The sequence below is a fragment of the Oryx dammah genome, unplaced genomic scaffold, assembly GCF_014754425.2.
Source record: "Oryx dammah isolate SB20612 unplaced genomic scaffold, SCBI_Odam_1.1 HiC_scaffold_19, whole genome shotgun sequence".
Lineage (NCBI taxonomy): Eukaryota > Metazoa > Chordata > Mammalia > Artiodactyla > Bovidae > Oryx > Oryx dammah.
In genome coordinates this window covers 72,463,972-72,491,885 of record NW_024070203.1, presented here as the reverse complement: position 1 = coordinate 72,491,885, position 27,914 = coordinate 72,463,972, and the positions used below count along the sequence as shown (strand labels likewise).

The window sequence follows — 27,914 nt, the reverse complement described above, 5'->3', positions numbered from 1 at the left end:
GAGATTGTGAGATATAGGAATTTTTGCGTATCATTGCCTTTCATATTCGAATATGATGTTTATTTCCAAAATGTTTACCTTCTGTTCTGAGGTCTTCATCTACCAGACTTGTATTTTCAACTGCAGATTGTACAGTCTTACCTTTTGTTCCACAAATACTTTCACAATCAGTGTTTTCAATGTGTCTGTTCCCTCCCAAAGTAGCAGCTTCTTTGTCATTCCTTTATCCTGCTGGTTTTACCACCGGGCATCCTCTGACCGAGTTAAGATACTTAGATATTACTTCTAATCCTCTCCCTGTTGATTTTCATATTCAATGAATATTTATAAAGGTTTTGGTCAATTCCACCTTTGTTACTCTATTTAGGTATTACCTGTGTCTCGCTTTCTTTCTGACTTCCTGCTTCTCAGTTTATTTGCTTTTTTTTTACATATTCTACTTTGTTTTCAGAATTGTGGTTTTGAAGTGATAGCTGTGATAAAGTCATTCATTTGCTCACTGTTGATGCCTTCCATTTTGTACTTAGAGCTTCAATCCTTAGTTTTCTAAAGGAATCCAGCATTTATTGAGTACCTACTCTGTTCTGTGCTGTGTGAAAAAATTTAAGACGTTGAATTCTAATTTCCATGATGATGTTGTAAGGTGGCGTTTAAGAGATCCCCTTTTTTCTCAAGATTACAAAATTAGAAGTAAAATTTCAATAGAAACGTTGATTTTTTTTTTCTGACTAAAAACCCTATCATTCTACTTTCTGAGGCTATCGTCTGTCTTTTTTAACCTCATCTCTCACCACTTTTTTCTCTCCCCCCACAACCTACAGCTGCAGTAGATAACTAATGAATTTTTAAAAATCCTTCATTATTAAAATTCTAAGTATTTGCTCATGCTATCTTTCTTTATCTAGAATTCTGTTCGCATTGGGTTTACAGTAATTCAACAGATATTTATTGAATGTTCATTATGTGAGATACAGATTTCTAGGTGCTGAGGGTATAGCATTGAACAAAATAAAATCTGTCATGGAGATTGCTTGTCATCTGGGGAAGACAAAGGAATAAGAAATAACTAATATCAATACATTGGATAGCAATATAGCTTGAGGCCTGTGCATTCGACTTCATGGGCTGTGCGGAGACGAACACTAGAGGGCGCCATTCACTTATTTGTGAGTGGCACAACCTGTAGCTGGCACCTCCCAGGCCCGGAGAAAATTAATACTGGGGAGGAAGGAAGGGGATTTTTTTTGGTGGGGAAGGGAGAGGTGGGTGGGGAGAAGGTTAACAATTTTTAATTAGAAGTGAGGGAATGCCCTATATTGAGTTAAGACTTGAGGGAGATGACTAAGTTAAGTCATATGGATATCTGGGGGAAGAAGACTCCAGGCAGAAAAATAGAGGTAGACACGACTGAGCGTCTTTCACTTTCAAAATGGTTAATTTAAGTAAGGCTGTGTCTTGGTGTATCTGCCTAAATGTTACTTTTTCTTCAAAGTTCAACCCCTGTCTCTACTTACGTGAGCGTGCGTGCGTGCTCAGCTGCTTGGTCATGTCCAACTCTGCGACCCCATGGACTGTAGCCTGCCAGGCTCCCCAGGACATGGGATTTTCCAGGCAAGAATAGTGGGTTGGGTTGCAATTTCCTCCCGCAGGGAATCTTCCCCACCCAGGGATCGAACTTGGTTTTCCGGCGTCTTCTACTTCGGCAGATGGGTTCTTACCATTGAGCCAGCTGGGAGACCCTACTTACATGAAGCCTTCTCTTATTTTTTTTTTCTAGTAAGAATTACATTTTTTCTTGTACCTTTATATATATATATACACATATATATGTATATATATATATATCTATTGTATGTTTGGTACCTTTATATGTGTGTGTATACATAGATACATATATGTATATACATACATACATCTATTCTTTGTATTTGTATATTTGAGCTCTTGCCACTGTCTCATCTTCAGTGTACTTATCAATGTTTCCTTCCCTCTTACCTAACTTTGAACAATTTGAGGGCATATTTTCTTTTATATCTTTGTGTCCATACATGCCTAGTTTAGGTTCTAGAAATCATAGGCATTCATTGAATATTAGTTGAATAGGAATGAAGTGAAATAAACTGAATCACTAAAAAGACAAGCAAATAGCTATCTTTTCCATAACTTTTATGTGCTGCAATTATCCTGTGTTTACAAAATTAAATTTATTGACAGAATCCAGTACTGTAATTTCCTCTGCCTCATAGATCCCCCTGTTTTTGATAATGTTTCTGTAAAAGCATGTTAATCTGTATAAGAGAACTAACTCTTAGTTTGATACGTAATATTGATTTCCAGAATTTTATTGTTTTCTAGATACCTGCAATGGTGATGGGGAGTTTTAAGTGCTTTAATATATTTTAAAAGAAGTTCTATGTCTGTTTGCTTTGACCTGTCACATTTTAGCTTCACTTTACAGAATTTGATTTAATATATTGCTGTTTTCCATGTTCTTCGATATATTTTTGAGTAGGGTGACCTATGTCCCAGTTTTTCAGGATCTATCCTGGCATATACCTTTTATTCCAGCATAATTATTAAGAATATTCATTTCACTCTCAAAAGTATCCTTGTGTGGAGGATAAATTACACGATCTCCTATTCTTGGAGGATTTCTATGTGATAACTATTAAAAACACTGTGTAGTACTTAGACTTACGGAAAGTTCCCCGTGGAACTATATTGCAGCAAATACTGCTTTGAGAGCTTAGCTTACAGTATTTATTGAGTATATACTTTATTCATAGCACTAGTTTATATGGAGAAACACATAGTAGAAGATGCATTGTGCATAAGAATTTATTATCTAATAAGTACATTAGAATTCATGATGTAGTCATATAAACATAACTATTTGAAACTGGTAAAAACAAAATATTACTTAGAAATATATGGAAATAGAGAATTAAGTGAATAAATCTAAATGATGGAACCAAATATGGCAGCTTAGGGGAGGTTTTGTAGATTTGTTAGAGCTTCAACAGGATTTTGATGAAGGAATTTAAAGACAGAAGATAACAGCGTGATGTAAAAATAGTGGGAAAACAGTTTTGCGTAATGTATGTATTCCTAGGTCATCAGTGTCTCTTCTGCCACCTGTTTTACTTGATCCTCAGATGTAGTGAGTTTTGTTCATCATTTTTGTCAGTTTATGGCACTTCAGTCATCTGTGTAAGGCTTCTATTGTATGTTTCTACCTAAATATGTATCTTTGAGTAATAAAAAAATTGTTGCGTGTGTATGTGTGTGTTTTAAATTCCATAAATGAAACGGTGCTTCAGATCTTGCGTTTTAAAAGACTGATTCATGTAGGAATCCTGCACCATACTCTGTGGTAGACAGAATGGTGATCTCCAGATACATTCACGTTCTGATCCATAGGAGCCTGTGAATATGTCAGTCTACACGGCAAAGGGACTTTGCAGATACAGTTAAGGTTATGGACTTTGAAATGAGGAGGTTATTCTGGATTATCTAGGTGGGTCCAGACTAATCATGTGAGTCCCTAGAACTGGAGAACCTCTCCTTACCAGGTCAAAGAGAAATGATGGAAGTAGGGAGAGATTCAAAGCAGAATACAAATTTGACTGGCCATTGTTGAGTCTGGAGATGGAACAGAAGGACCATGAGTTAATTCAGCCACCTCTAGAAGGTGGGAACCACCTTCAAAAAGGTGGCCTTATTTCTACAACCCAAGGAACTGAAATCTGCCAACAACATTGTTGAGCGAAAAACAGATTTTTTTCTAGAGCCTCCAAAAAGGAACTCAGCTAGCACCTTGAAGTTTAACCCACTGAGGCCTCTAGGAGACTTCTGATCTACAGAACTATAAGATGATAAACTAATGTTTGAAACTGCTAAATTTGTGGTAGCTTGTTAGGGCGGCAACAGCTATATTTGTGAAATTATGGTAGTGATGGGGAATCTAGGCTATGTGAAAACTCCTTATTAATACAAACCGTGAACCAATGAAAATCCTTGTAATATGTCTCCTTGTAGACCTAGGCAAGACTTTCTCTGTGTCTGTATAACTAAATGTGGAGTTAACGTGACATAGAGTATGTGTAGGGCTTTCCAGGTGGCACCTAGGGGTAAAGAACCTGCCTGCCAAGGTAGGAGGTGCCAGAGACCCAGATTTGATCCCTGGATCAGGAAGATCCCCTGGAGGAGGGCATGGCAACCCCACTCCAGTATTTTTGCCTGGAGAATCCCGTGGACCAGGAGCCTAGCAGGCTACAGTCCATAGGGTCACACAGAGTTGAACATGAGCAACTTTTGGGAAGTACCCTTTGCTAGATCAAAGGTAATATTTTTACCATATAGTTTTATAAGCCATAGCAGCTGTATTCATTATGGGAATGTCTCACTAATCATTTGAAAATCATTCTGTCTTCCTTTTAGAAAATAGAATTCTGTCTACGGAATAAGACATTTTGATACAATACTTCTTTCCACTTTAACCTTTTCCATGCTCTGTACTGATCTATGTCTTAGAATTTTATTTTATTCCAGTTTCAACTCACTTTTATGTCTGCTGGTATCTTTGGGATAATTTCAGTCACCATTCATTCCTCTGTATCTCTGGGTAGATTTGGTGGCTTTTTACATTTCTGTGTAGTGACGTTCAATCATAATTACTTTGCCTTATAAAAGTTTTGCTTTTTAGTCTACCGTGTACTTGTTTCATTCTTCTTATTCAAAGTCTAGGGAGGTTGTTTTTCACTTTCTTTAGAGTATGACTTGACTATATTTGTCACTTTTGAAATAGTTCCTCTTCAGTCATACTTCAAATATTATAAATGAATATCCATTCTCCTTATCAGTGACATTTAATTAACTGAGACTCTGTACTTATTACTTACTATTTCTTGAAAGTGTTGATAAATTTATTTTTTAACAAGTTTCTTTTGAGTGCCTTTTATTCATTTGTAAAATATAGTTCTGTTTTGGTTTTTATAATATCAAGGAAAATGCTTTAGTAGTAAAATTAGGATAGGAAAGCTAAGAAGGCATTAAGATGGGGGCTATTTCTTAGCTATTGGTGGTAGTTTTGTTAGCCAGCAGCACTTTTTTTATGCTCTTGCTGAGAAAACAATTGGTTAAAACCAAAATGACAATTTTTGAGATTTTTTAAAAAATTCCAACAATAATGTATATGTTGAATACTTAGGTTACTCATGCATTAAGCATATAAAATTTAATAAATTTTAATAAAATTTTAACTATTATTAGCGTAAGTGTGCATATAACATTTTTCCAGATAAATTGGCAGTAGATGTCTATGTGTAGTCTCCACAGTCAACTGTGGAGGTATATTGCTTCTAGTCTGACTTTTAAGGCAATATTAATATCATGTACTTATTTCCTTCTAGGGAATCTCACCATATCCCCCCTTGCCCTTTGGCTCTCCTGATACATAAAGGTGAAGCTGTTGTGATGTTGGTCAAGGATGTGGTAGATATGGGCTACACAATTGAACTGCGATATTGAGGTGGGCTAGTGTGAGGATTGGTAAACGTAAAAGTGTCTCTTAGATCTTTTAGTAAAGTGAGTAAAGTGGTAATCAATGAAAGTACCTTGAGGTATTAATAAGTGCCTACTTTAATTTTTTTCAGTATTTTCTTCTCTTATAGCTGATGTGATAAGACAGGCCTGAGATGAAATAATTTGAAAGTACCCTTTGCTAGATCAAAGGAGAAGAAAAGGGTGAGAATAAGGAGCCAGTCACTAGTTTTGTCTTATCTAGTACTGAAGCTTCAGGAGCAAGAGTAGTCTTTTTAAGGCTCATGTAAAGTCTAGCATCTCACTAGAGTTAAAAAATAGGGGTTTGGAGTCCAAGCTTTAAATGAAGATAAAGATACATCTTCCTATTTGATATATTTTTTTGTTCAAGGATATGGGCATCTAAATTCATCAGTCCTAAATAACATGAATAATAGTAGTCAGCCTCATGGTGGGGCCTTTGAATTTTTTTAATACTCATTTACATTGAAATATATGTGCTCATATTGTTTACCGTCCTGCATTTTACTATAGATAAATGGTCCCTGTTCCAGTTATACATAGGACCCACCTATTTTTATCTACTCAAGAAGGTTGCTCCTACAGTTCCCCAAAATGTGAAAGTATGAGATTAGATGGGGAATATTTAAACATTTGTAAAAATAAATGATTATAGTTCAGATTTTCAAGCTAAATGATATGGAAAGCTAAATATCTTGAATCATTTACTCAATAATTTACTCAAAAATTTACTCAAACATTTCATTTTATATTGGAATCATAGGTACTGCCTGTTTGTTTTAAAATTAAAACACTGCTTGCAGAAAGTAAGTTTTCTTATCTTTGTGTTGAATATAGAGGCAGCAAATAAATACAAGAGGCAACTTAGATTAAAGCAGTGGTTCTCAAACATTTTGATATTGAGATCTCGTTACAATCTTAAACATGGTTGAGGACCTCAGAGAGCTTGTTTATATGGATTATATTATTGATATTTATCCTATTGGAAATAAAAACAAAAAATTAGAATATACCTTTGCTGCTGCTGCTGCTGCTAAGTCGCTTCAGTCGTGTCCAACTCCGTGCAACCCCATAGATGGCAGCCCACCAGGCTCCTCCGTCCCTGGGATTCTCCAGGCAAGAACACTGGAGTGGGTTGCTATTTCCTTCTCCGAGAATATACCTTTATTAAATAATTTAAAAATAACAATAAGCCCACTGCATGTTGACTAACCATATTGAGTAGATAGAATTCTAAGTTGAGCTGTAGTGAGTTTTACCCTTGCTTTGGGTATGTATGGAACTTGTGACTTGTTTCTATCTGGTAGAGTATGACAAGAATGATGAGATAGTCACTTCTCTGTTATATTACATTGTATGAGACTCTGTCTTAGACTAAAGTCAGAGATTCTTCTGCTTGCTTTAAAAAGTAAGGTACCGTGTTGTGAAAGGGCTGTGAGAGGATCTGTGGCAGGGATCTGTGGGGGAGTCTCTAGGAGCTGAGAGCATCCTCTGTCTGCTGCATGTTTGTATTTAGTCACTCAGTTGTGTCTGACTCTTTGTGACCCTGTGGACTGTAGCCCGCCAGGCTTCTCTGTCCATGGGATTTTCCTGGTAAGAATTCTGGAGCACGTAGCCATTTCCTTCTCCAGGGGGTCTTCCCAATCCAGGGACTGAACCCACACCTCCTGTACTGCAGGCGAATTCTTTACCGATAAGCCACTAGGGAAGTCCTCCTATCTGATAGCCAGCAGGAAAATGGGGCCTCATTCTTAGAGCCACAAAGAACTTAACTCTGCCAACAATCATATGAACGTGGAAAGGGACCCTGAGCTTCAGAAACGTGGCCTGGCCATCACCTTGAGTACACCCTTTAAATCATGCTGGGCTTCCCTGGTGGCTCAGCTGGTAAAGAATCTGCCTGCAATGTGGGAGACCTAGGTTCAATCCCTGGGTTGGGAAGATCCCTTGGAGAAGGGAAAGGCTACCCACTCCAGTATTCTAGCCTAGAGAATTCTATGGACTGTATAGTCCATGAGGTTGCAAAGAGTCGGATACGACTAAGCGACTTTCTCTTTCACTTAAATCATGCTGGAATTCCTGGCCTAAAACAAACTGTGAGATGATAAATGCGTGTTTTGTTAATAAGCCACCACCAAGATTGTGGTGATGTGTTTGCAGCGATATGCAATAACTATTTCAATATATCAAATGAAAATATAAATAAAAGCTAGTGTTTCAAGTATTGCAAAAAGAAAAGAAAAATTTAGTGAAAAAATTGGTGTTATTTTGCATTTTTTCATATCCCTTTAATGTCTGATTTAGTGGGAGACAGCTGGACACTTTTATCTCCTTGTGTATTCATTATCTTTAGATATCACATATAGTGTAGCCTCTGGAAAACCCCACTGTACACCCATGAGGGACTGAAAGTCCAAAAGGCAAATAATATTTTGGTATTTTTATGAATATAGTTTGGCTCTGCAGATTCTCTGAAGGAGTCTTGGGGACACCCCCTGAGGTCACTAGAGTGCTACAGTTTTGAAAATAGCTAGACTATAATTGCTAGACTAAATTTTAAATTTTTAGTAGTCTCCCACCTTATCACCAACAGAGTATTTTATTGTGTATTGACAGGATTGTAGAAGATAACTCAAACTCTCAGTTACCCTGCGTATTTTTTGTTAGATTTCTGTTTTTGTCCTTGAGTTTGTCTGAGTTTACTTTCTAAGAGGAATGGTGAGACTGCTGCTGCTAAGTCGCTTCAGTCGTGTCCGACTCTGTGCAGCCCCATAGACGGCAGCTCACTAGGCTCCTCTGTCTCTCGGATTCTCCAGGCAAGAATACTGGAGTGGGTTGCCATTTCCTTCTCCAATGCATGAAAGTGAAAAGAGAAAGTGAAGTCGCTTGGTCGTGCCCGACTCTTAGCGACCCCATGGACTGCAGCCTACCAGGCTCCTCCATCCATGGGATTTTCCAGGCAAGAGTACTGGAGTGGGGTGCCATTGCCTTCTCCGAATGGTGGGACTAAGTTTAATATACAGTGAGTTGGGATAGAGGTTTTTCTTGAAATAATTCTGGCATCTTTTGACCGTAGCCTTTATTTGCAGAGCTGCTGCAGCCATTGAGAAATTTGGTTTAAAACTCAGGAACAGTTTTCAAAATGTATTTTTTTTAATTTTAAGAAGTTTATAGAAATTTTTACCTTTAATTATGCATGTTCATTTTTGTATGCATGCTGTATTTAATAATGGCACTAGTGTGTATTTCTCTTAAGTGTTTTTGTTTTAATTTTGTGTGATCTCTTTTATCCAAAGAATGAATTAGTCTCATGCATCTCAAGATAGCTCAACACATGATAAACTGCTGTTGTCCTAAGATTTGAAATACAGTTTGCTGTTAGGAGCGTTAATATAGAATCGTGTGGATTTCTTCTTTAGTCATCTGTGGCTACTCTAGTTTTTTTAAATTAATAATGCAACAAAAATAGATAATGTAGAGAATCAAAATTGTTATTACCTATAACCAGCTATTTCTGTTTCTGTGATATATACCCAAGAGATGTTTATATATATTATTTGACACAGTTGGAAGTCTTGTGGTATGATTTGGAGCTTTTTGTCTGGAAAGGTCTTTCAAGGTTGGTTTGAAGGTTATTGGTGGAACAGTTCTCACTGTGCTTGCCTAATTACACAGTGCTTGAACTGGAAAATTAAACTTAAGGGTGATCTCCCCTCTCTACTGATGCAGCCCTCATCCATGTCTTTCTTTTATTATGTTTCCACCCGAGCATTTTTGTTTGTTTGTCTGTTTCTTAGATGTTAGTTCTTAACTTGTTTTTTCTCAGTAATTTTTTTCAAATTCTTATTGAGTTTTCTATTTATCTAATCTTTAAAACTATTTTAGTCTTCCTTTTCTCTGTGTGAGAGTTGGTTTGTGTTCATAGAGCAGGATTGACAAATTTTAGTTACATCCATCTGGAAAAGTGTAATATTTTTTCATACAACGAAGACTGCAAGGCTGCAGAATATATGAACTCAAGATTGTTGTGGTGTAAAATAACTTTTTCACTTTAGTGGTATAGATCTGAAGTTCGTTTGTATAAATTATTTGACACGGATGAAAGTTTTGAGGTTTATTTCTTATTCTTGTCTGGAAAGTGTTAAGACTCCCATTTCTTCTGGTTGACTTTGCTTAATAAGAATTAGAGTCATGTGAATAGGGAGACTTAGGAAAATCTGATTTTTTTTCATTGCAATGTTTCCCCCTCTCCCTAAATATGTTTTGATCCAGTGCTTCAGTGCACCTCAGTGTTTTGTTCTCTCAAAAAAAAATATATATATGAGGTTTGGTGGTTATGTTTATGTCTAAGGCCTAAATTGGTCTTTTCCTTGTATTTTCATATTATCTTTTCTTTTTTGCATTCTGGGAACACGTATAAATTGTAAAAGTAGCTTACATTTTAAATGAGAGCATCCATAGCAGTTTCTGAATTACAGTGACATGGTGGTACTGTGTGAGGAGTAAGGGGTGGTTGCTCACGCTAACTCTCACCAACCACTAGGACAGAAAAAAAAAAAAAAAGCATGGCCCTTTGATGAATTTAGATCCTGTTTTAAATGTAATAGGATACCATTGTAGGCTTTAAACATGGGAGTGACATGATATCATTTATATTGTGATAGGGTCATTTTGTTATGTAAGAATGGTCTGTAGGAGACAAGTATTAATATAGAGAGAAATTAGGCTATCGAGGTAGTCTAGGAGAGAGATGTTGGTGACTTAAGCTAGAATGATAGTAACAAGATAGATGTTGTTGGACTTGTGTTCCATTTTGAAGATGGAGTTGACACAATCTACTACTGATAGATTGAATATATGTGGTGGAATGTAAAAGGAAAAGATTAAGGAAAACTCCTAGTAGTGTTGTTCCAAGAAGGGAAAAACTAAGGAATTCTGTTTGGCCATGTTATGTTTGAGATGACTTTCTGACTTCCATTTGTTGATATCAAGTTGATGGACACAAGAATTTGGAGTTTGGAGTTTTAGGACATATGAGTTTAAAGTTCTCAGGAAATTGAAGGGCAAAGGTATAATGTGTAGAAGATATTTAAAGCCATGGGATCTAAGTCGCTTAGGAAGAGCAGTTAGATTAAAGAACAGAAGCAACCTACAACATGGTCACAACAGAGCCTTGGACAGTTCCAACATTTAGAGATTGAAGGAGAGTAGTAAGAGTCAGCAAAATAGGCTGAAAAAAAAAATGCCACCAAGAAGAGGAAAATAAGGAGACTATGTCTCAGGAACAAAGAGTGAAGATAGTTTAAGAACTATAGATGGCATAGCATCAGTGTCAAATGCTAGAGTGAAGCTGTGTTAAGAAAAGAACAGAGAATTATTTTGGAATATGGCAACATGGAAGTCACCGATGAGAGCCATCTCAGTGGCGTATTAGTGATGAAAACTGTGTTATTATAGATTGAGAAGAGAATGTGAAATGAGGAGGTACACTCAGCAACTGTTGACAACTTTTTCAAAACATTTTGCTGAGAAGGGGAGCATAAAAATGGGGCAGTGCCTAGAACAGAATATGACATCAAGGGAGGTCCTTTCAAGATAGGAAGCAATATATTAATCCAATCCCCGGTGACTTACTTCACACATAAAGTAAATATTATTCATTGTCATTACAAGTATTATTCAAGGAGAGTGAAAAAACTGGTTTGAAACTCAACATTAAAAAACTAAGATTACGGCATCCAGTTCCATCATTTCAGAGCAAATAGAAGGGGAAAAAGTGGAAGCAGTGAAAGATTTTTTTTCTCCCGCCTTGGGCTCCAAAATCACTGCAGACTGTGACTGCAGCCATGAAATTGAAAGACACTTGCTCCTTGGAAGGAAAGCTATGACAAACCTTGAGAGCATATTAAAAACGTAGAGACATCACTTTGCCGACAAAAGTCTGTATAGTGAAAGCTATGATTTTTCAAGTAGTCATGTATGAATGTGAGAGTTGGACCATAAAGGAGGTTGAGCACCTAAGAATTGATGCCTTCAAATTGTGGTGCTAGAGAAGACTCTTGAGTGTCTTGCACTATATGGAGATCAAACCAGTCAATCCTAAAAGAAATCAACTTTGAATATTCACTGAAGCTCCAATACTTTGACTACCTGATGCGAAGAGCCGACTCACTGGAAAAGACCCTGATGATGGGAAAGATTGATGGCAAAAGGAGAAGGGAGTGTAAGAGGGTGAGATGGTTTACGGGGAGGGAGATGGGAGGGGGGTTCAGGATGGGGAACACGTGTACACCTGTGGTGGATTGGTGATGGCCAGGGAGGCCTGGCGTGCTGCGGTTCATGGGGTTGCAGAGTCGGACACGACTGAGTGACTGAACTGAACTGAACTGAACTGATGGCAAAACCAATACAATATTGTAAAGTAATTAACCTCCAATTAAAATAAATAAATTTAAATTAAAAAAAAAAGCATTACCTACTCACCAACTCAATGGACATGAATTTGAGCAAACTCCGGGATATAGTGGAGGACAGAGGAGACTGGCATGTTGCAGTCCATGGGGTTGCAAAGGGTTGGTGCAACTTAGCTGCTGAACAAAAGCAACAAAAATTACTAGAGCAAGAGGGTTCTAAAATAGAGTTAATAATAAGTAAGCTAGATATTTTAGGAAGGAGTTAGTAAGAAAAAAAGGAAACTAGGTGGAAAATTGATAGAATAGCTCTTTGTTATGTTATATTTTAGTTTCTTTTCTACTTTCAAATTTGGTACTTAGATTCACTCATAAGTAGCTCTAGTTTCTCTGATTAGTATTGATTTCTGTCCATTTCTAAGGACCAGGCATATCTAACTAGATTTTTTAGTTGGTAGAACTGGATCAAAATACATGTAGATTTGCATTTATTTGCACAGAGTCTCCTGCTTTGGCTGAATGAAGACTACAAATTTTGTTTGCTTACTTTCTTCCAAGGGAGGAAAGAGGACTTATAAGGAAGCTTAAGGATGTCTGCTCTCAGTCCATTTTCATAAGTAGGTCTGGGTTCTATAGAGCAAGTGAATTCAGGTGAAAGAGCTGTTTCCTTAGAACTGTTATGAAGCACAGCATTACAAGGGGTGACTCTTCCAATTCCAGATGACAGAACATATAATACAGAGTCAGTCATATCATTCTTCTTAAAATGTTGTCTTTTATTGACTTAGAGGCCACCACGCTTTCCTGATTTCCTCCCACCTCTGTGGCTTCTCTTCATCTTTATCCTTTATGCTTCTTCTATATCTGATGACAGTGTGGAACTTAGTTTCCTGGTGCACTGTCTTATGCCCTTTTTTTTTTTTTTTTTTTTTTTACCATTTTGAACTTTCTCTGGGTGATCTCATCTGCTTGCTTGGTTGAAATCATTACTAACATGCTGATGCTTCCTGAATTTATATCTTTGGCTGAGGACTCTTTTCTGAACTCTGGAGTGACATATCCAATTGCTTACTTATTTGTCTTTCTAGCTATCTTACATGCTCCTTAAATTCAGCAACTCATCATCTTCCCCTTTCCTTTCCTTCAATCTGCACCTCCTTTGGCATTCTCTGTCTTAGGAAATGTTAAGACTATCTGCTTGATTACTTAAGAAAGACATCTGAGAGTCATTTTGATGCCTCTCTTGACCTTCATACACCCCCTCCCACCCCTGTGGCAAATCGTCATTGTGTCTTGTTGATTTAATATCTACTTTTTTGTCTTCCTGTGTCTCCATTTTACTGCTATATTTAATTCAAGCCAACTGTTATCTTGCTTTGGCTACTTTATTGGCTTTCTAATTGATGTTCTTGCATCCACATGTGGTGAGATAATTTTTTGGTGTATTTATGATGTCTCCAATTCCTCCTTTATTTCATGAAATAATGAGTAGAAGGAAATTGTATGAAAGAAATGAAGTGTGTATATTCAGTATCAATATCTTGTCTTCCATCATGATGGAAGAGCATAAAAAAAGAAAGAAAGGCATTGTGGATGGGAACTCTTGGAGGCCAGTATTATTGCACAGTATTTCATTGTCCCCCTTATTTTGCTCCAACACGTTTATAGTTGTGCCAATGATTATCATTTTTCATTTTCCTATAATGACAATATGCAGTCAGCATTTCTTTCATGAAGAGTCTATGGATACTTGGAATTTACTAGGTAGTAGAGTGCCTTATGGAGGCAGTTTGCAAGATTAGGTTGAGTGCTTGGAGTCCCAAGGCTATCATCATTTCTGTACTGTGGTTCCCAGACAGTGGAGCTATTAGAAGTGGAGTTGGACCTTATTCATATGGATCTTGCTCCCTGAGGTTGTAGTTAGTGTTGCTTCCAGTTATTCTCTTGATGGTTATCAAGGGAATATTTACTCAGAATGAGCAGTCCTGATACTGGAGGGACTTACCAGATTGTATTTTCTGAGATCTTGGTTCTCTTTCCTCTAACAGATAGACCTTTTGGGTGTCAGAGCAGACAATCACTCTGGATGTTTTCATCCTGGAGTTTAAATCTAGAATTGGTACTCTGTAGCCTAATTCTTGAATCTGATAGGAAACGTATTCCTGCTGTTGCCAGCTTGTAAGTGTGGAGGCTGCTCTGGTAAGTGCTGCTTTGAACTGTTGAAGCGGCCCTGAAGTCCTTCTAGCTCTGCAACTTGGTTACAGCGCAGTGACGTTAGCACTTATAGATTTGGCCTAGACAGAGGGATCAGGGAGATGAGACTGACGGTGGGACTTCATACATTTGTGGATGCTTTCACTGTTTTTCCTTTCCTTTCTGAATTAGATGGTAGAAACCGTTGAGTCTGTTCTGATGCAGTGATTGAAACTAGGGAGATTGGATACAGAGTTTAAGCTCCGGGAAGTGTTACAGAATTTTTTTTTTTTTTTTTTGTATGTCAGAAAACAACACTATCAACACATTTTAAAAAGCTGATTATGAAAACTGCTGTAGGTATTTTGCACTAAACTCCTTTCTGATTTTTATATGAAATCTTTAGACTTTTGTACTTATTTAGATCCGGGCTACTCTTCCCTTGTTTCTTTCCTGGATGTACTATCTGGTCCACCCTAAGTTGAAGCATAGGCCAGTTTACATTTATTGAACATCTTTTCTTTCCTTTTTTTTTTTTTTGTTAGAAATTTCATCTTCCTATTTCTTTGCTTATTTGTTATCCCTTGGGTAAATGGTTTCATGGTCTTGCCTCAGGGACATATTTACAATGCAAGACTTTTATTTGCAAAGCATATAAAGACACCTTGTTCTCTGGGCCATCTTTCTTATAAGCCTTAGATTTTTATCAGATGGTTCAGAAAGTCAATGGACCAAGAATATTACAATAGAAGAGATAGTGCAGTTGTTATATATATAGAACTACAGATCTATATTTTAAGAAAATGAAGATTCTTTTAATGTTTCAGGGATTTTTCTTATGGATTATACATACTATATAACATAATTTCATTAATTGATCAGTAATATTTAGATGTTTTCATGTGTGTAGCATTTTAATAGAAATACTTTGGTACTGTTAAACATTAAAAATAAATCAGATATGTTTGGAACTAGACATCTTTAGAACATAAAATTTAAATATGCCATAAGTATTTGTGCCTTAGATACATGTACTGTTAAGAAGAGTATAATTTCCTAATTTTTACTCATTCATCTAATTTTTGAGTTTGCATTAAACTTCTTAAGATATCCCACTTATTGACACTAGAAATTTGTAAACCAAGATTCTTAAATATTAATAATTTTAATTTAAGACTTATATTTCAAATATTTTTGAAGATAATGTAAAGAAGTTAGTGCTAAATTTTGTTTTCTCATTCATTTGGATTTTCATAGTACTAATTAAGCAGTTTTACTGATTACAGAATTTTAAGAACTTATTGATAAAGAAGAAAACAGATACCACTGCAAATTTGTTGTTGTTTAATCACTAAGTTGTGTCTGACTCTGTGAACTAATGGACAGTAGCCTCCCAGGCTCCTCTGTCCATAGGATTTCCCAGGCAGAATAATGGAGTGGGTTGCCATTTCCTTCTCCAGGGAATCTTCCTGACCCAGAGATGGATATAGCCAATCATGTGAAAACTAATAATCTAGTATTTGATTTACTTGAGCATTGCTAAGCAAAAGTTTATGGGCTAGCATCATAATATATTATGGTTAAAGATTTCACTGTAATTATAGAATTCTCCACATTACATAGTTTACATTTTGGTCTGTCTTGTGGATAGCGTACCAAAAGCTACAGAATAATGGAAAACCATTCTGTGATATTTTCACCCACAAGTAGTCAATATCAACATTTCATTGTTTATTCTCCTCGTGTTCTCTCAGATTTTGAGCATTTTAAAAGTTTTTGCCAAATACTACTTAATATTTCTCAAAAGGTTCTATCAGTATACAGTCCTGATAATAAATGCAGTTTATTTACATGGCCATTCTCTGACTTTCTAGCCAATACTTTGCCAATTTAATAGGCAAAATAAATTACGTTATCATTTTTATTTGAAAATTTGAGATTGCTTTCAAAAGGTTTAACTTTTTAGTGTTGATTGACTTTTTCCCTGTCATCTTTAATGAAATTGCCTGTGCTGCTTGAAGTTTCTTAACATCTTCTTTGGGAACTCTAGTTAACACTGTTATTTCCATTGAGGAGCTAAATTTTCTAATAGAATGGCCACAGAGAAAACAATTGCTACCAGCTATACCATTTGTGAGTGTTAATGCCTCTGCAGGACTAGATGTAAGTATGGAATTGACCTTACTTGAAGGACATTCTGAATTTATCTCATTTTTGCAGAAAAGGGTAAGCATAAGCATTTTATCCCTTCAGCATCTAATGAACACAGATATAGAACTTTGCACAAAGAAATCCTATAAATATTTGTTGCATAAATAAATATGATGAATAAAAGATACCTAATGCTATTGTTGGGCTTCCCTGGTGGCTCAGTGGTAAAGAATCTGCCTGCAATGCAGGAGACCCTGAGCTGGTTTGATCCCTGAGCTGGGACGATCCCCTGAAGGAGGGCACGGCAACCCACTCCAGTACTCTTTACCTGGAGATTTCCATGGACAGAAGAACCTGGTGGGCTACAGTCCATAGAGTCGCACAGAGTCGGACACGATTGGTGACTAAGCAGCAGCAGCAGGAACATTATTGTTAGAATCTTGGTTCCAATAATTTGATTCCATAGATAGTTCACAGTGAGGTTACTCCCACATACAGCATACATTACAGTTTATAAAATACATTTGTTTTGATATAATAATACCCTAAGTGATGTAGTTTATTTTACATTTGAAGAAACATGGCTCAGACATATAAAGTGAACATCCTGAGGTTTTATGGCTAGGTAGGGTTGGACTCACTACTTAAATCCAGGCCATTTGACTTCAAGTGCTATGTTCTTCTGTCCTTATAGAAGCCTCTGATATTTATATTACTTGTGAGCCTTCAGTATATAGAAAATTTAAAACAATATTAACTATAAACATTCTTTATAATATTTAGGATATTTATAACAAATCACAAGGTCCATCCAATGCACAATGTTTTTGGTTGCGAATATTGGTTGTTCTTATATTTATGAACCTTATAACATGATATGGCAGGCCAAAACAAAAAAACAAACACAGAAACTAACAACCAAATTAAGCCCTGAGCAGTTTCCTGTACTAATTTGTGATGTGACTAAAACATAAAATTTATAAAATTTAGGCTTCTTATTTATTAAATATCTACTCTCTACTAGGCGTTGTGGTAGACAGATAAACGTGTCTTAATATCATGGAACTGAGAGTGAAAGACAGACTTTTTCAAGTAAATATATAGTTATGCTTTTATCAAATGCTGTGAAGAAAAAGTATAGGGTACCATGATAGTGGATAATGGGGGACCTAATCTAGGTTAAAGAAAGTCTTCTTGAGAAAGTGACATTTGAGCCCCTCAGGATGAGTATGAGAAGGTGAAAGGTGAAAGTGAGGTAGGGAAGTGGGAGAAATCTCTTCTGGAATGTTGAAGAAACTGTGAGGAAGCTGACCAGTACTACGTGTAATACAGTGACAGCTGGAAAATAAGGCTCCTAGGAAGGCAGCTGCTATATTATTTACTTCAAAGAAGCCATTTTGAGGCTCATTCCAGTATTCTTTCTATTGCTTAGACCATTTTTGAAACTCTTGCTGTGAGCTTGCCTTAAGATTTAATTTTGAAACATAGAAGAAAATTTTTTTTAACGACAGACTATTTTGCAGTTTAGTCACCTTCTTATTTAATAGACTTGCTTTAAAATGGCTTTGGATTATTTATAAGAATTTAAAAATTTTTTAATTTGCTTTTGCTTACGCCAGGTCTTCATTTTTGCACATGGGCTTTCTATAGATGTAGTGAGCGAGCTTCTCATTGCTGGGGCTTCTTTGGCTCTTGGCCCCTGGGCTTCCGTATTTGCAGCACACAGGCTCAGTAGCTGCGGTTCCTGAGCTTAGTTGCTCCATGGCACGTGGAATATTCCTGGAAGAGGGAATGAACCTGTGTACCCTAAACTGGTAGGTGGATTCTCATCCACTGTACCACCAGCGAAGTCTCCTATTTATAAAAATTGAATCTACCCACAAGGCGTTGGGTATATATATGTGTGTGTGTGTGTATGGATGGATATATCACAGATACCATAAGTTTCAGAAATTAAGAACTTAAAAATGTATATTTCCACTTATAGAAATTGACCTTTCATAGATGTAAAAATCAACTTGTAGTCAGAGGCTTAACAATTTGAAGCACATCAGGTTGCTTCTGTCTGAGTTAAATGGAAGAAACCCACTTAAAATTATTTGTGAATTTTAAAAATTTGACATGTTTACTTAGAAATATACTTGATTGCATCACTGGGAAATAGGTTTCTTATTCATGTATTGAGGCTGATTTATTTACAAATGGACTTCCCTGGTGGCTCAGATGGTAAAGAATCTGCCTGCAATTCAGGAAACTTGGGTTTGATCCCTGGGTCAGGAAGATTCCTGGAGGAGAGCATGGCTGCCCACTCCAGTATTCTTGCCTGGAGAATCCCCATGAACAGAGGAGCCTGGCGAGCTACAGCCTTTGGGGTTGCAGAGTGATAGTTGACTGAATGACTAACACTTTCACTTATTATTTATTTACAAATACAAGTGTGTATATGTGTGTATGTGTGGGTACCCAATGTGTGCACGTGTATAGAAGATAGATTAATAGGCAAGAAGCATATGAAATGGAGCCCAAAGTAAAGACCTTCATTCAAATACTCTTTTACATGCTGTGTGATCTTTAATCCCTTAATACCTTAGTTTCTTTTCATCCATAAAATAGTAGCCATGATCACTTGTTCATAATGTTTTCTAAATATTAAAAAATTTAGAAGTATTAATACTTAATAAGCCAAAATAGTTTATGATTATTATGTGTGTATATATTTCATAAACATATTAGTGTATACCAATTAAAATATAAAATAATAAGCAAAGTAGGAGCACTCTTAAAGTGAAGTCGCTCAGTTATGTCCGACTCTTTGCGACCCCATGGACAGTAGCCTACCAGGCTCCTTCATCCATAGGATTTTCCAGGCAAGAATACTGGAGTGGGTTGCCATTTCCTTCTCCAGGAGATCTTTCCGACCCAGGGATTGAACCCGGGTCTTCCGCATTGTAGGCAGACGCTTTACTGTCTGAGCTACCAGAGAAGTCCTTATAACCAGACCTCTCTTAGTTGAGGACAAATGCATTATTGAAGATCTTAATTTATTAAAAAAGTAAATTAGTTGTTTTAAAATTTATATTATTACGTTTACTTTTTATCTTTTAAAATTTTAGTATTGTTTCTTTTATGTTGTTATTTTGTGACATGTTTATTTGCATCAAAAATAATTCACTAGTTTATAAAAAAGGTTTTGTGAATTTAAATAGGCACTTAAGTGCTTATTGATTGATAGTGGTATGTGTGTGGAAGGGGATAGAAGAAGTTAAGGTTAAAAGTTGGGAGAAAAAGGGCTAAAAGAGATGTATTTGTTAAAGAAATGTCATGATTTAGGAGCAATTAAAGATCAATAAATATATTGATCATCCTATAAATGAGTTGATTTTTAAAATTTGGTTTACATACTACTTTTAGAGCATTTTTTGTAGAAAGATGGATGATCCTGGATGTAGAGTAACTTAAGATTTTAGTTAAACCAGAGTTACTCATTTAGAATTGATGGTGATCTGTGGTACTCTAAGACCATTGGCGCCTTCAGGAAATATCCTTCTAAAAAATACTGTGACTGCCATTATTGGAATAAATAATAGTTGATAAAGTCTCTCTAGCCTTAGTTGTATCTTTTTGATTTGTGGGAAAGTTCATATTTCATGTGTGCTGTTTCAGTTTTAATTGATAAGGTACAGTTTTTTTCTAGCATTACTTGAATAATCATGTAGATCATACTATGTATGGGCTTCCCTGGCGGCTCAGATGGTAAAGAATCTGCCTGCAATGAGAGAGACCCAGGTTTACTCCTTGGATTGGTAAGATCCCCTGGAGAAGGGAATGGTAACCCACTCCAGTTTTTCTTGCCTGGAGAATCCCCATGGACAAAGGAGCCTGGTGGGCTGTACAGTCCATGGGGTCGCAAAGAATTGGAAATGACTGAGTGACTAACATTTTCATACTATGTATGGCCTTTAAAAAGGGCCCAGCTGAACATTATTCACTTTCCTTTAAAAATAAGTAGATGAAGAGATTTTAAAATTAAATAGGAAATTAAGACAGCTAAGTACATGTTTTCCAAATGTCTCTTTCGAAGTATGGCATTACAAATGCAGGCAATAAAACCCCTATTGTCTGTTATACTTTTATTGTTTCATGATATTAAAAGAAGATTCAGCTGCTTATTTTTTGAATGTTTTGGCCCTATGCAGTAGCCTATATACTAATGAGACCTATATACTCTGTTGCTGGAGTTATTCATTTTTCAGGGAAAGAGAAAAGGGTTGAGGAATGTATAATTTCTTCCCCTCTTACCCAGTAGTAACATTGGGAAGATACCTTGGCCCATTTTATTACTTCTGAGATTTTATTGCTGGCAGCCAGATGTGCTGAAACTCCTGACGACAGCATCTATTCATTGCGTGTTTTTAATAGGCTTAGAGAAATATGAGTAGAGTCCATGAAAGCAGCTCAGCTTCACACTTCAGCTGGGAATGCCCAAAAAGCTCACTGCTGTTTAGAATTCTTGCTACAGTCAGGAGAAAGCCGAAAGCCGCACGGGCACTGAATCTTCTACGACTGAATTAGAAGAATAATGACTGTACAATTAACTATCAACCTCTGCTCATTTAAGCACAGTTTTTACAGAGCTCAGGAGAAATATGGAACTTGATTGGCATGTTTTTATTTGATGGTGTCTGCAAATAGATGACTTTAAAGACAGGTGGTAAGGAAAAATAAGAGAAGGGGAAAAAAAAAGGAAGGAAAATGCAATTTGAGACATTGCGCCAGGTCTGCAATTCTGTTTTATCTCATTTTCATGGGGTTTTTTCATCCCCACCAAATATTTTACAAAATGAGCTTTTTGGACAAACGCTGAACAATGCAAGGTGAGTAAAGCTAAACTATATATTCTTTTAGAATTGATATTTTCAGAATAAGAATCTTATGTCTGTAAAATTGTTCTATATTGAAATACTAGTATTATAAGGGTATCATCTTTTTAATCTTAAACATATATTTTTTATGTAGTTCTTAATTGATTTTAAAAAGGAAAATCAGCTTACTTCAAAGCACAAAAACATCTAAAATTTAGCTTGACCTCTGAAATATAATACAGGCTGTTTCATGATTTCATTTTCTAATAAATAAAATGATTAGTTTAAAATGTCTGATAGGTTTTTTCCTTTGTGATCACGGCAGTGATTGCATTGCATATGTAAGGATGGGGCTATATAATCATATGTGATTTGTTGGAAAATGTGAATTAGCAGTCATGCATGCTTTTTGTAAAACATGCAGAAGACGTTTTCTAGGTCCAAGACATTTCTCTATGCAGGGTAGATCAATAATCACTTTAAAACAAGCTTTGTTATGGAACTGCTAATAATGCTTTGTATGAGATGGGCTAGTTTGGAAGGATGCTTTGTTATAAATTCCTATTGCTTTTTCAACTTGCTCTTTTTTGGTGTGTGTGTATGTGTGTATGGTGAAGGTTGTTAAATCACGGACATATGTTTTAGATGGTTTCTCTGGCTTTCACTGTAACAGTTAGCTTATTAAAGAATGCTTTTGAAATGCAGTTTTATCATGCAGTTTTTCCCTCATTTAAGTTGTTTGCCTTTTGAGTATTTCTGATGTTATATACCTTGTTTAAGAAAGACCCCATTTTAACTAAATATGTGTAGAGAAAGACTGAGAAAGAAATACTGTGAACATAATAATGTACTGAAACCTTCTGGAAATTGAGGGGGAACTAAGAGTGCATAGAATATTGAATGCTTTTTGCTGGTCTCTTCTAGGATCTCTGAACAGTGTGAGGCAGGCTAGTTTAGGATTTAAAAAATACCTATTACCCAGTATTTGTATTAACTTAACTTAGCAGGTGAAAAGAAAGCTTTTAGAATTTATTGAAAATTAAAATGTTTACTGATGATAAATTTATCTATGATCTTTTCATGAAATATGGAATAACATCTGTTTTTTATAAAATTTCATTTCTTTCCTCCTACTGTTCTGTTAACTGATTTTTTTTTTTTTTACATTTAGTTTTTGGACTAATTAAAAGTATATGAGTTATGAAATTCTGTGGTATTCTAAAAGAGGCTGTCTATATTTTAAGATACTTTTTTTTTTTTTTTTTAGTTTAGAAACACATTGCTTGAGTTTCTGTAATGATAAAAATAAGTTGTATTGCATTTTACATTTATATAAAAGAGGCAGCATGGCTTTCTTAAAATTTCCATGATCTGAAGCTCTCAGACTTTTAGGATGGGTACTTATCCTTTATACATCTTTTCTTGGTTTGATTTCTGTTTCTTTTTTTGTAACGCCAAGAACTTATGTGTTTATTAATGTTAGGGCTGAGTGCACATTCACTTTAGAAGTTGTGCTATTAACAGCATGGTATGGAATTTGTTTTAAAATAAATGTTAGTAGTTTTAAAATTTGAAAAAATCTGTTTCTTGAGGGAATTTTGTGTATGCTTACTAAGATTCTTTTGCTTGGCTTCGGAATGGGCATGTTCATAATTGCAATGCTTTCATTATTAAAAACCTGGAGTTTTAGGTTGCTGCAGTTAAACATCAAATTGTGAAGTTTCTAATGCTTCTGTGAGATCAGCCTTATTTAACTTTTAAAAATTTTTTAGGTAAAATTATCTGAAACTACCAGTTAGTAAATGAAGAATTTATTCTGGCTTAGGAGGAATAAATCCCTTGTCTTTATATATCTTTAACTTGTTAGTCTTAAGAAAACATGACATTTTTTACTTGTCAATCTATTGATTTTCATAAATTACTTGATTTACTTTTAATAAGCAAAGCTAGTTATGCAAATAGTTATTATTTAAGAAATATGATAGATGAAAATGAGTTTATATGAACTTGTAATTAGTATCTCCACATATTTTAATGTTTTGGTTTCTTTGTGTTTGAATCAGATACAGTGGTCTTTTAAAATTCTTACTTTGCTTAGACATTAAATCAGAAAGTAAGATGTAGAATAAAAAATCATCCTTGAAGAAAAATTTATAGAACAAAGATGATCTGAGTATGTCATCAGATGTTGTACTCTTACAACAACTTTAAAAATGTATCTAAATAATAGGCCTTTCAGCTTTGTGGACTGGACATAATAATGGTCTTAAAGTTGAAGCATCAATTCTATAAGTATTACTCTAGAAAGAATAGTGTTGGTTGTTATTATATAAATAATTATTGTTTAATGGTATTAATTGAAATGGAATATTCAGTTATTGTATTGTGACATTAAGTATGATCTTTAAAGTGACAGAAACATAACATCATAGGTATGGACAATCACATTATATTTTATTCTGAATTACTTTCTAGGAGAAATTACTAGAATAGTACAACATGTCAATTGTAGACAATCTATTATTGAAAAGAGGACTCTTTCAAATAGTTTTCTTGAGACTTTTTCTAAGTAACTAATCTTGTCTCTAAATCTGCAGCTTAACTTTCATCAGATTTTCAAGTGCTAGGGCAGATTACCTCTATGACATATAAGGATTAAAAGATTAAAAAATTAAAATCTTCCATAATAATTACTCCAAAAGCATTTTCAGGTTCAGCTTGTCAAAGAAGTGAAGAATTTTCAATACACAATAATATTTGATGTATCATAAGTCACTAAACCAGAGATATGTATAGATTGATAAAATATTTTATTATCTAATGAATAATTGAAATTCCTTTTGTTTGAAAACAATCAAAATATTTTAGATGGACTTTTTATTGGAAACGATATAATATAGCTCTTACATTTTAAACTCAAAGTTCTTAGGTGACTCTCCTATCTTGTGCTTAAGTACCATTTTTGTATGTAAAAGAGGTGGCGAAGTATCATCTTCTTTATAATTAAAATAACAAAACCAAAGGTCCAACAAGAAAAATAAAAATCTGTGTCTGCGTCTAATGTAAATTGACTTGATAGGTTTTGATGAAATGATGCTTTCACTTATATTCTTATTATCAAAATTTCTTACCCTAAACTCATTTTCCCCCAAATTAAATGACTTGATCAGGATACAAAGATAATTCCTTTTGTTACCAGCAACAAAATTCTGAAGTACTAAGTTCATTATGGAGTCTAAATTTGTGATCTTATCTTTGGAAGCAAACAGAAATGTTGGGATGCTAGAAGGTATATTTTTAACAGTGTTCAGTGCCTTGAGTAATCATTTGCTTTGAGCAGTATTTAAATAACATGATAATGATGATTATCTTTTGTAATAAAATTTGTGGAGAAAATGTACTTAATATTTTCTAAGTTTGGCTTTTTCTGATTTTTAGTAATATTTCTTGTTCTTTTCCTCCAAACCTTGTAATTATTTCTCTGTCACTTAATATATGTCAGTGAGTTTGCTGTGCCGGCTGGCCACACAGGGGCATAATAGGGCTGTGATTTATTCAAAAAGGATATTAAAGACACACACACACTCTCTCTCTCCTTTCTATCTGTATATAATGAGCTATGCACAGGCTTTAATATTTAAAAGTAAAATTTTAAAAACCTAGTAGATCAAAGAAGATTCAGACTTGTTGACATTTCCAATTACAAGTAAGGTTCCCATATGATCAGATTTGGCTGGGCTGGCCTCCGTTTATGCCTGCTGTCTCCCACTGATTATTGTCACTACTGCTTTTCCTCTCAAAAGTGTTGTCATTTGACAATAAATTACAGATCCACTCTAATTATAAAACTGAAATTTAAAGCTTGAATTCACCTAGTGTAAATGGGCTCTTTTCCTCCAAAACATTCAGTTCAGTTCAGTTCAGTTGCTCAGTCATGTCCAACTCTTTGCGACCCCCTGGACTGCAGCACGCCAGGCTTCCCTGTCCATCACCAACTCCCAAAGCTTGTTCAAACTCATGTCCATCGAGTTGGTAATGCCATCCAACCATCTCATCCTCTGTTGTCCCTTTCTCCTCCTGCCTTCAATCTTTCCCAGCATCAGGGTCTTTTCCAGTGAGTCAGTTCTTTGCATCACGTGGCCAAAGTATTGGAGTTTCAGCTTCAATATCAGTCCTTCCAATGAATATTGAGGACTAATTTCCTTTAGTGTGCACTGGTTGGATCTCCTTAGAGTTCAAGGCACTCTCAAGAGTCTTCTTCAGAGCCCCCCAAAATAAAGTTTCTCGCTGTTTCCATTGTTTCTGCATCTATTTGCCTTGAACTGATGGGACTGGATGCCATGATCTTAGTTTTCTGAATGTTGAGTTTTAAGCCAACTTCTTCTCTCTTCTCTTTCACCTTCATCAAGAGGCTCTTGAGTTCTTTGCTTTCTGCCATAAGAGTGGTGTCATCTGTGTATCTCAGGTTATTGATATTTCACCTGGCAATCTTGATTCCAGCTTGTGCATCATCCAGCCCGGCATTTTTGCATGATGTACTCTGCATGTAGCCCACCAGGCTGCCCTGTCCATGGGGATTCCCCAGGCAAGAATACTGAAGTGGATTGCCATGCCCTCTTCCAGGGGATCTTCCCAACCCAGGGATTGAACCTGAGTCCCTTAGGTCTCCTGCACTGGCAGGTGAGTTCCTTACCACTAGCACTGCTTGGAAAGCCCTCTAAAACATTAATATTATCCTAAATAAAATTTGATTTTGCAAAGTAAATATTTAACTATTTCATCTAGTAGTGTTTTGGGTTAGAAGTATTTGGACCTTTATATAGCTTTTTACTATTGCTTTGGTTTGTAATGAAGCCATCAATTTGTGCTCAGAATTTTTGGCATGGACACCTGTTATTCATCACGGCACATTAACGACTGCTTTGACATAGCAAGAGCAGCATTCTTAGTTTTCATAGTTCTGGGAGTACAGTGTGCTCAGTGGGCATTGGTTTTAGTTGGTATGATCACAGCACATCAGTTTTTCATGACAGGAAGAATGTTTCGTGAAGAGTCTATATTCTGAAAGATAAAGCACCCAAGAGGTGGATACGAATGTACACATGTGCACACACAAACATACACACATATCTATATCTATGCTACTGTTGTTTAGTTGCTAGGTCATGTCCAACTCTTTTATGACCCCATGGACTGTAGGCCGCTGGGCTCCTTTGTCCATGGGATTTCCTGGGCAAGAATACTGTAATGGGTTGCCATTTCCTTCTCCAGGGCATCTTCCTGACCCAGGGATCAAACCCATCTCTCCTGCTTTGCATATAGATTCTTTACTGCTGAGCCACCAGGGAAGCTCCAGAGTGTATCTATAAACCTTGTTAAGTGTATAATAATTATAATGCTAATAGTTATATTACAGAAAAAGAAGCTTATCTTAACAACTCTATATTTCTAATCAGAATGTCTTTTGATTTCTAGATGTGTATCATTAATACTTTTACTGGAATGTTTACTGTGAATCATAGCCATATACCAAAATTATTAGTATAGATACTTAATCTGATACTGATATACAGCCACTAAGTACTACTTTCTCTATTCAAAGAACTTTTATTTATAACATTATTGCTTTTGTTGATGACTGACAAGTAAAAGTTAGCTATACTTTTTTATTGTCACCTTTTATATGATTGTAAGGAATCTTATAAAACTCGAAGAAGCTAATTACTGGTAAACTCACTTTGTTTAATTCACTGACTAGCAAAATGAATTCACTTCGTATATGCCATGGACCCTTCATATCCATTTATGAATTACTGACAAAGATTCATGTCCCCAAGAAAAGAATTCCTAAGGCTGATCTAGGAGTTTAGCTTCTGCATTTGAGACGTTTTCAGGATCTCAGAGGGCTCCGTTGTGGCTCCGTTGATAAAGAATCTGCCTGCAACGTGGGAGGCCTGGAATTGATCCCTGAGTTGAAATGTTTGTGAGCAGTTCTTTGGGGACAAAATTTAAAAAGCCACTACAAGTTAAAATTGTGGTGTCTTCAACTATGAGGGCTCTTTGTCTAGTGTTTTTCAAGTCATGATTTTTGTTTGTCTTTTGATTTTAGCTGAGAACATTTCCTTTAAAATCTAACTCAGTATGTAAAATAGTTAAAAGTAGAGCAGCTCTGGTTTAGAAAGTGGGACATGGGACCCAAATTAGGCTCTAGGAAATACAGTTTTCAGCTGCTTACTTAAACTCAGGACTTCTCAGTTAAGTTCCTTTAAACTTTCCATTTCATTGCATGACCTTTGAAATGTCAGATATAGAGATAAAGGAAATTGGCAAGGAGAGCTGCCATGTCTAGTCAGCAGGTGATTTGTGCCTGACTGTTGTACATGTATTGTGGTAGCTTTATGTTGTGTAGTGTTGAACACAGGGGTTGTGTTCATATCCTGGGTCTGCTACTTATTGACCATGTGATACTGGGGTAGTCACTATAGATTGAGCCTCTTGAATTAGAGACTATATATTTATTAACCTCTGAATTCCCACACTTACATCTCCCATGATTCTTTACAGTCAATACTGACTCCCCTCAGCCTCCAGAACCAAGTATTGTTCTGATTATTTATTTATTTTTTTAGTATAGATTGTTTTGTCTGTTCTAGAACTTCATGTAATTGAAACCATGTAGGTGATACACTTTTATGAAAGGCTTTTGATCAGCATAATTTAAAAAATTATTCATGTG

The 27,914-nt window shown here is 35.8% G+C and overlaps 1 protein-coding gene across 48 annotated transcripts in view; it reads left to right on the top strand.

Annotated features, from left to right (window-relative positions):
* The window catches only part of RIMS2 (regulating synaptic membrane exocytosis 2), a 592,497-nt gene that overhangs the window by 186,936 nt on the left and 377,647 nt on the right, over positions 1–27,914 (top strand). For 9 of the 48 annotated variants that reach the window (XM_040261930.1, XM_040261928.1, XM_040261934.1 and 6 more), the window contains exon 1: positions 21,069–21,190. The exons of 32 other annotated variants lie outside the window; for them this stretch is intronic. In XM_040261930.1, coding sequence (XP_040117864.1) covers positions 21,069–21,190 — 122 coding nt within the window. Of the gene's footprint in view, positions 1–20,653; positions 21,191–27,914 lie in introns of those variants that run through there. 7 more of the 48 variants (XM_040261952.1, XM_040261951.1, XM_040261915.1 and 4 more) reach the window with 2 other exon arrangements.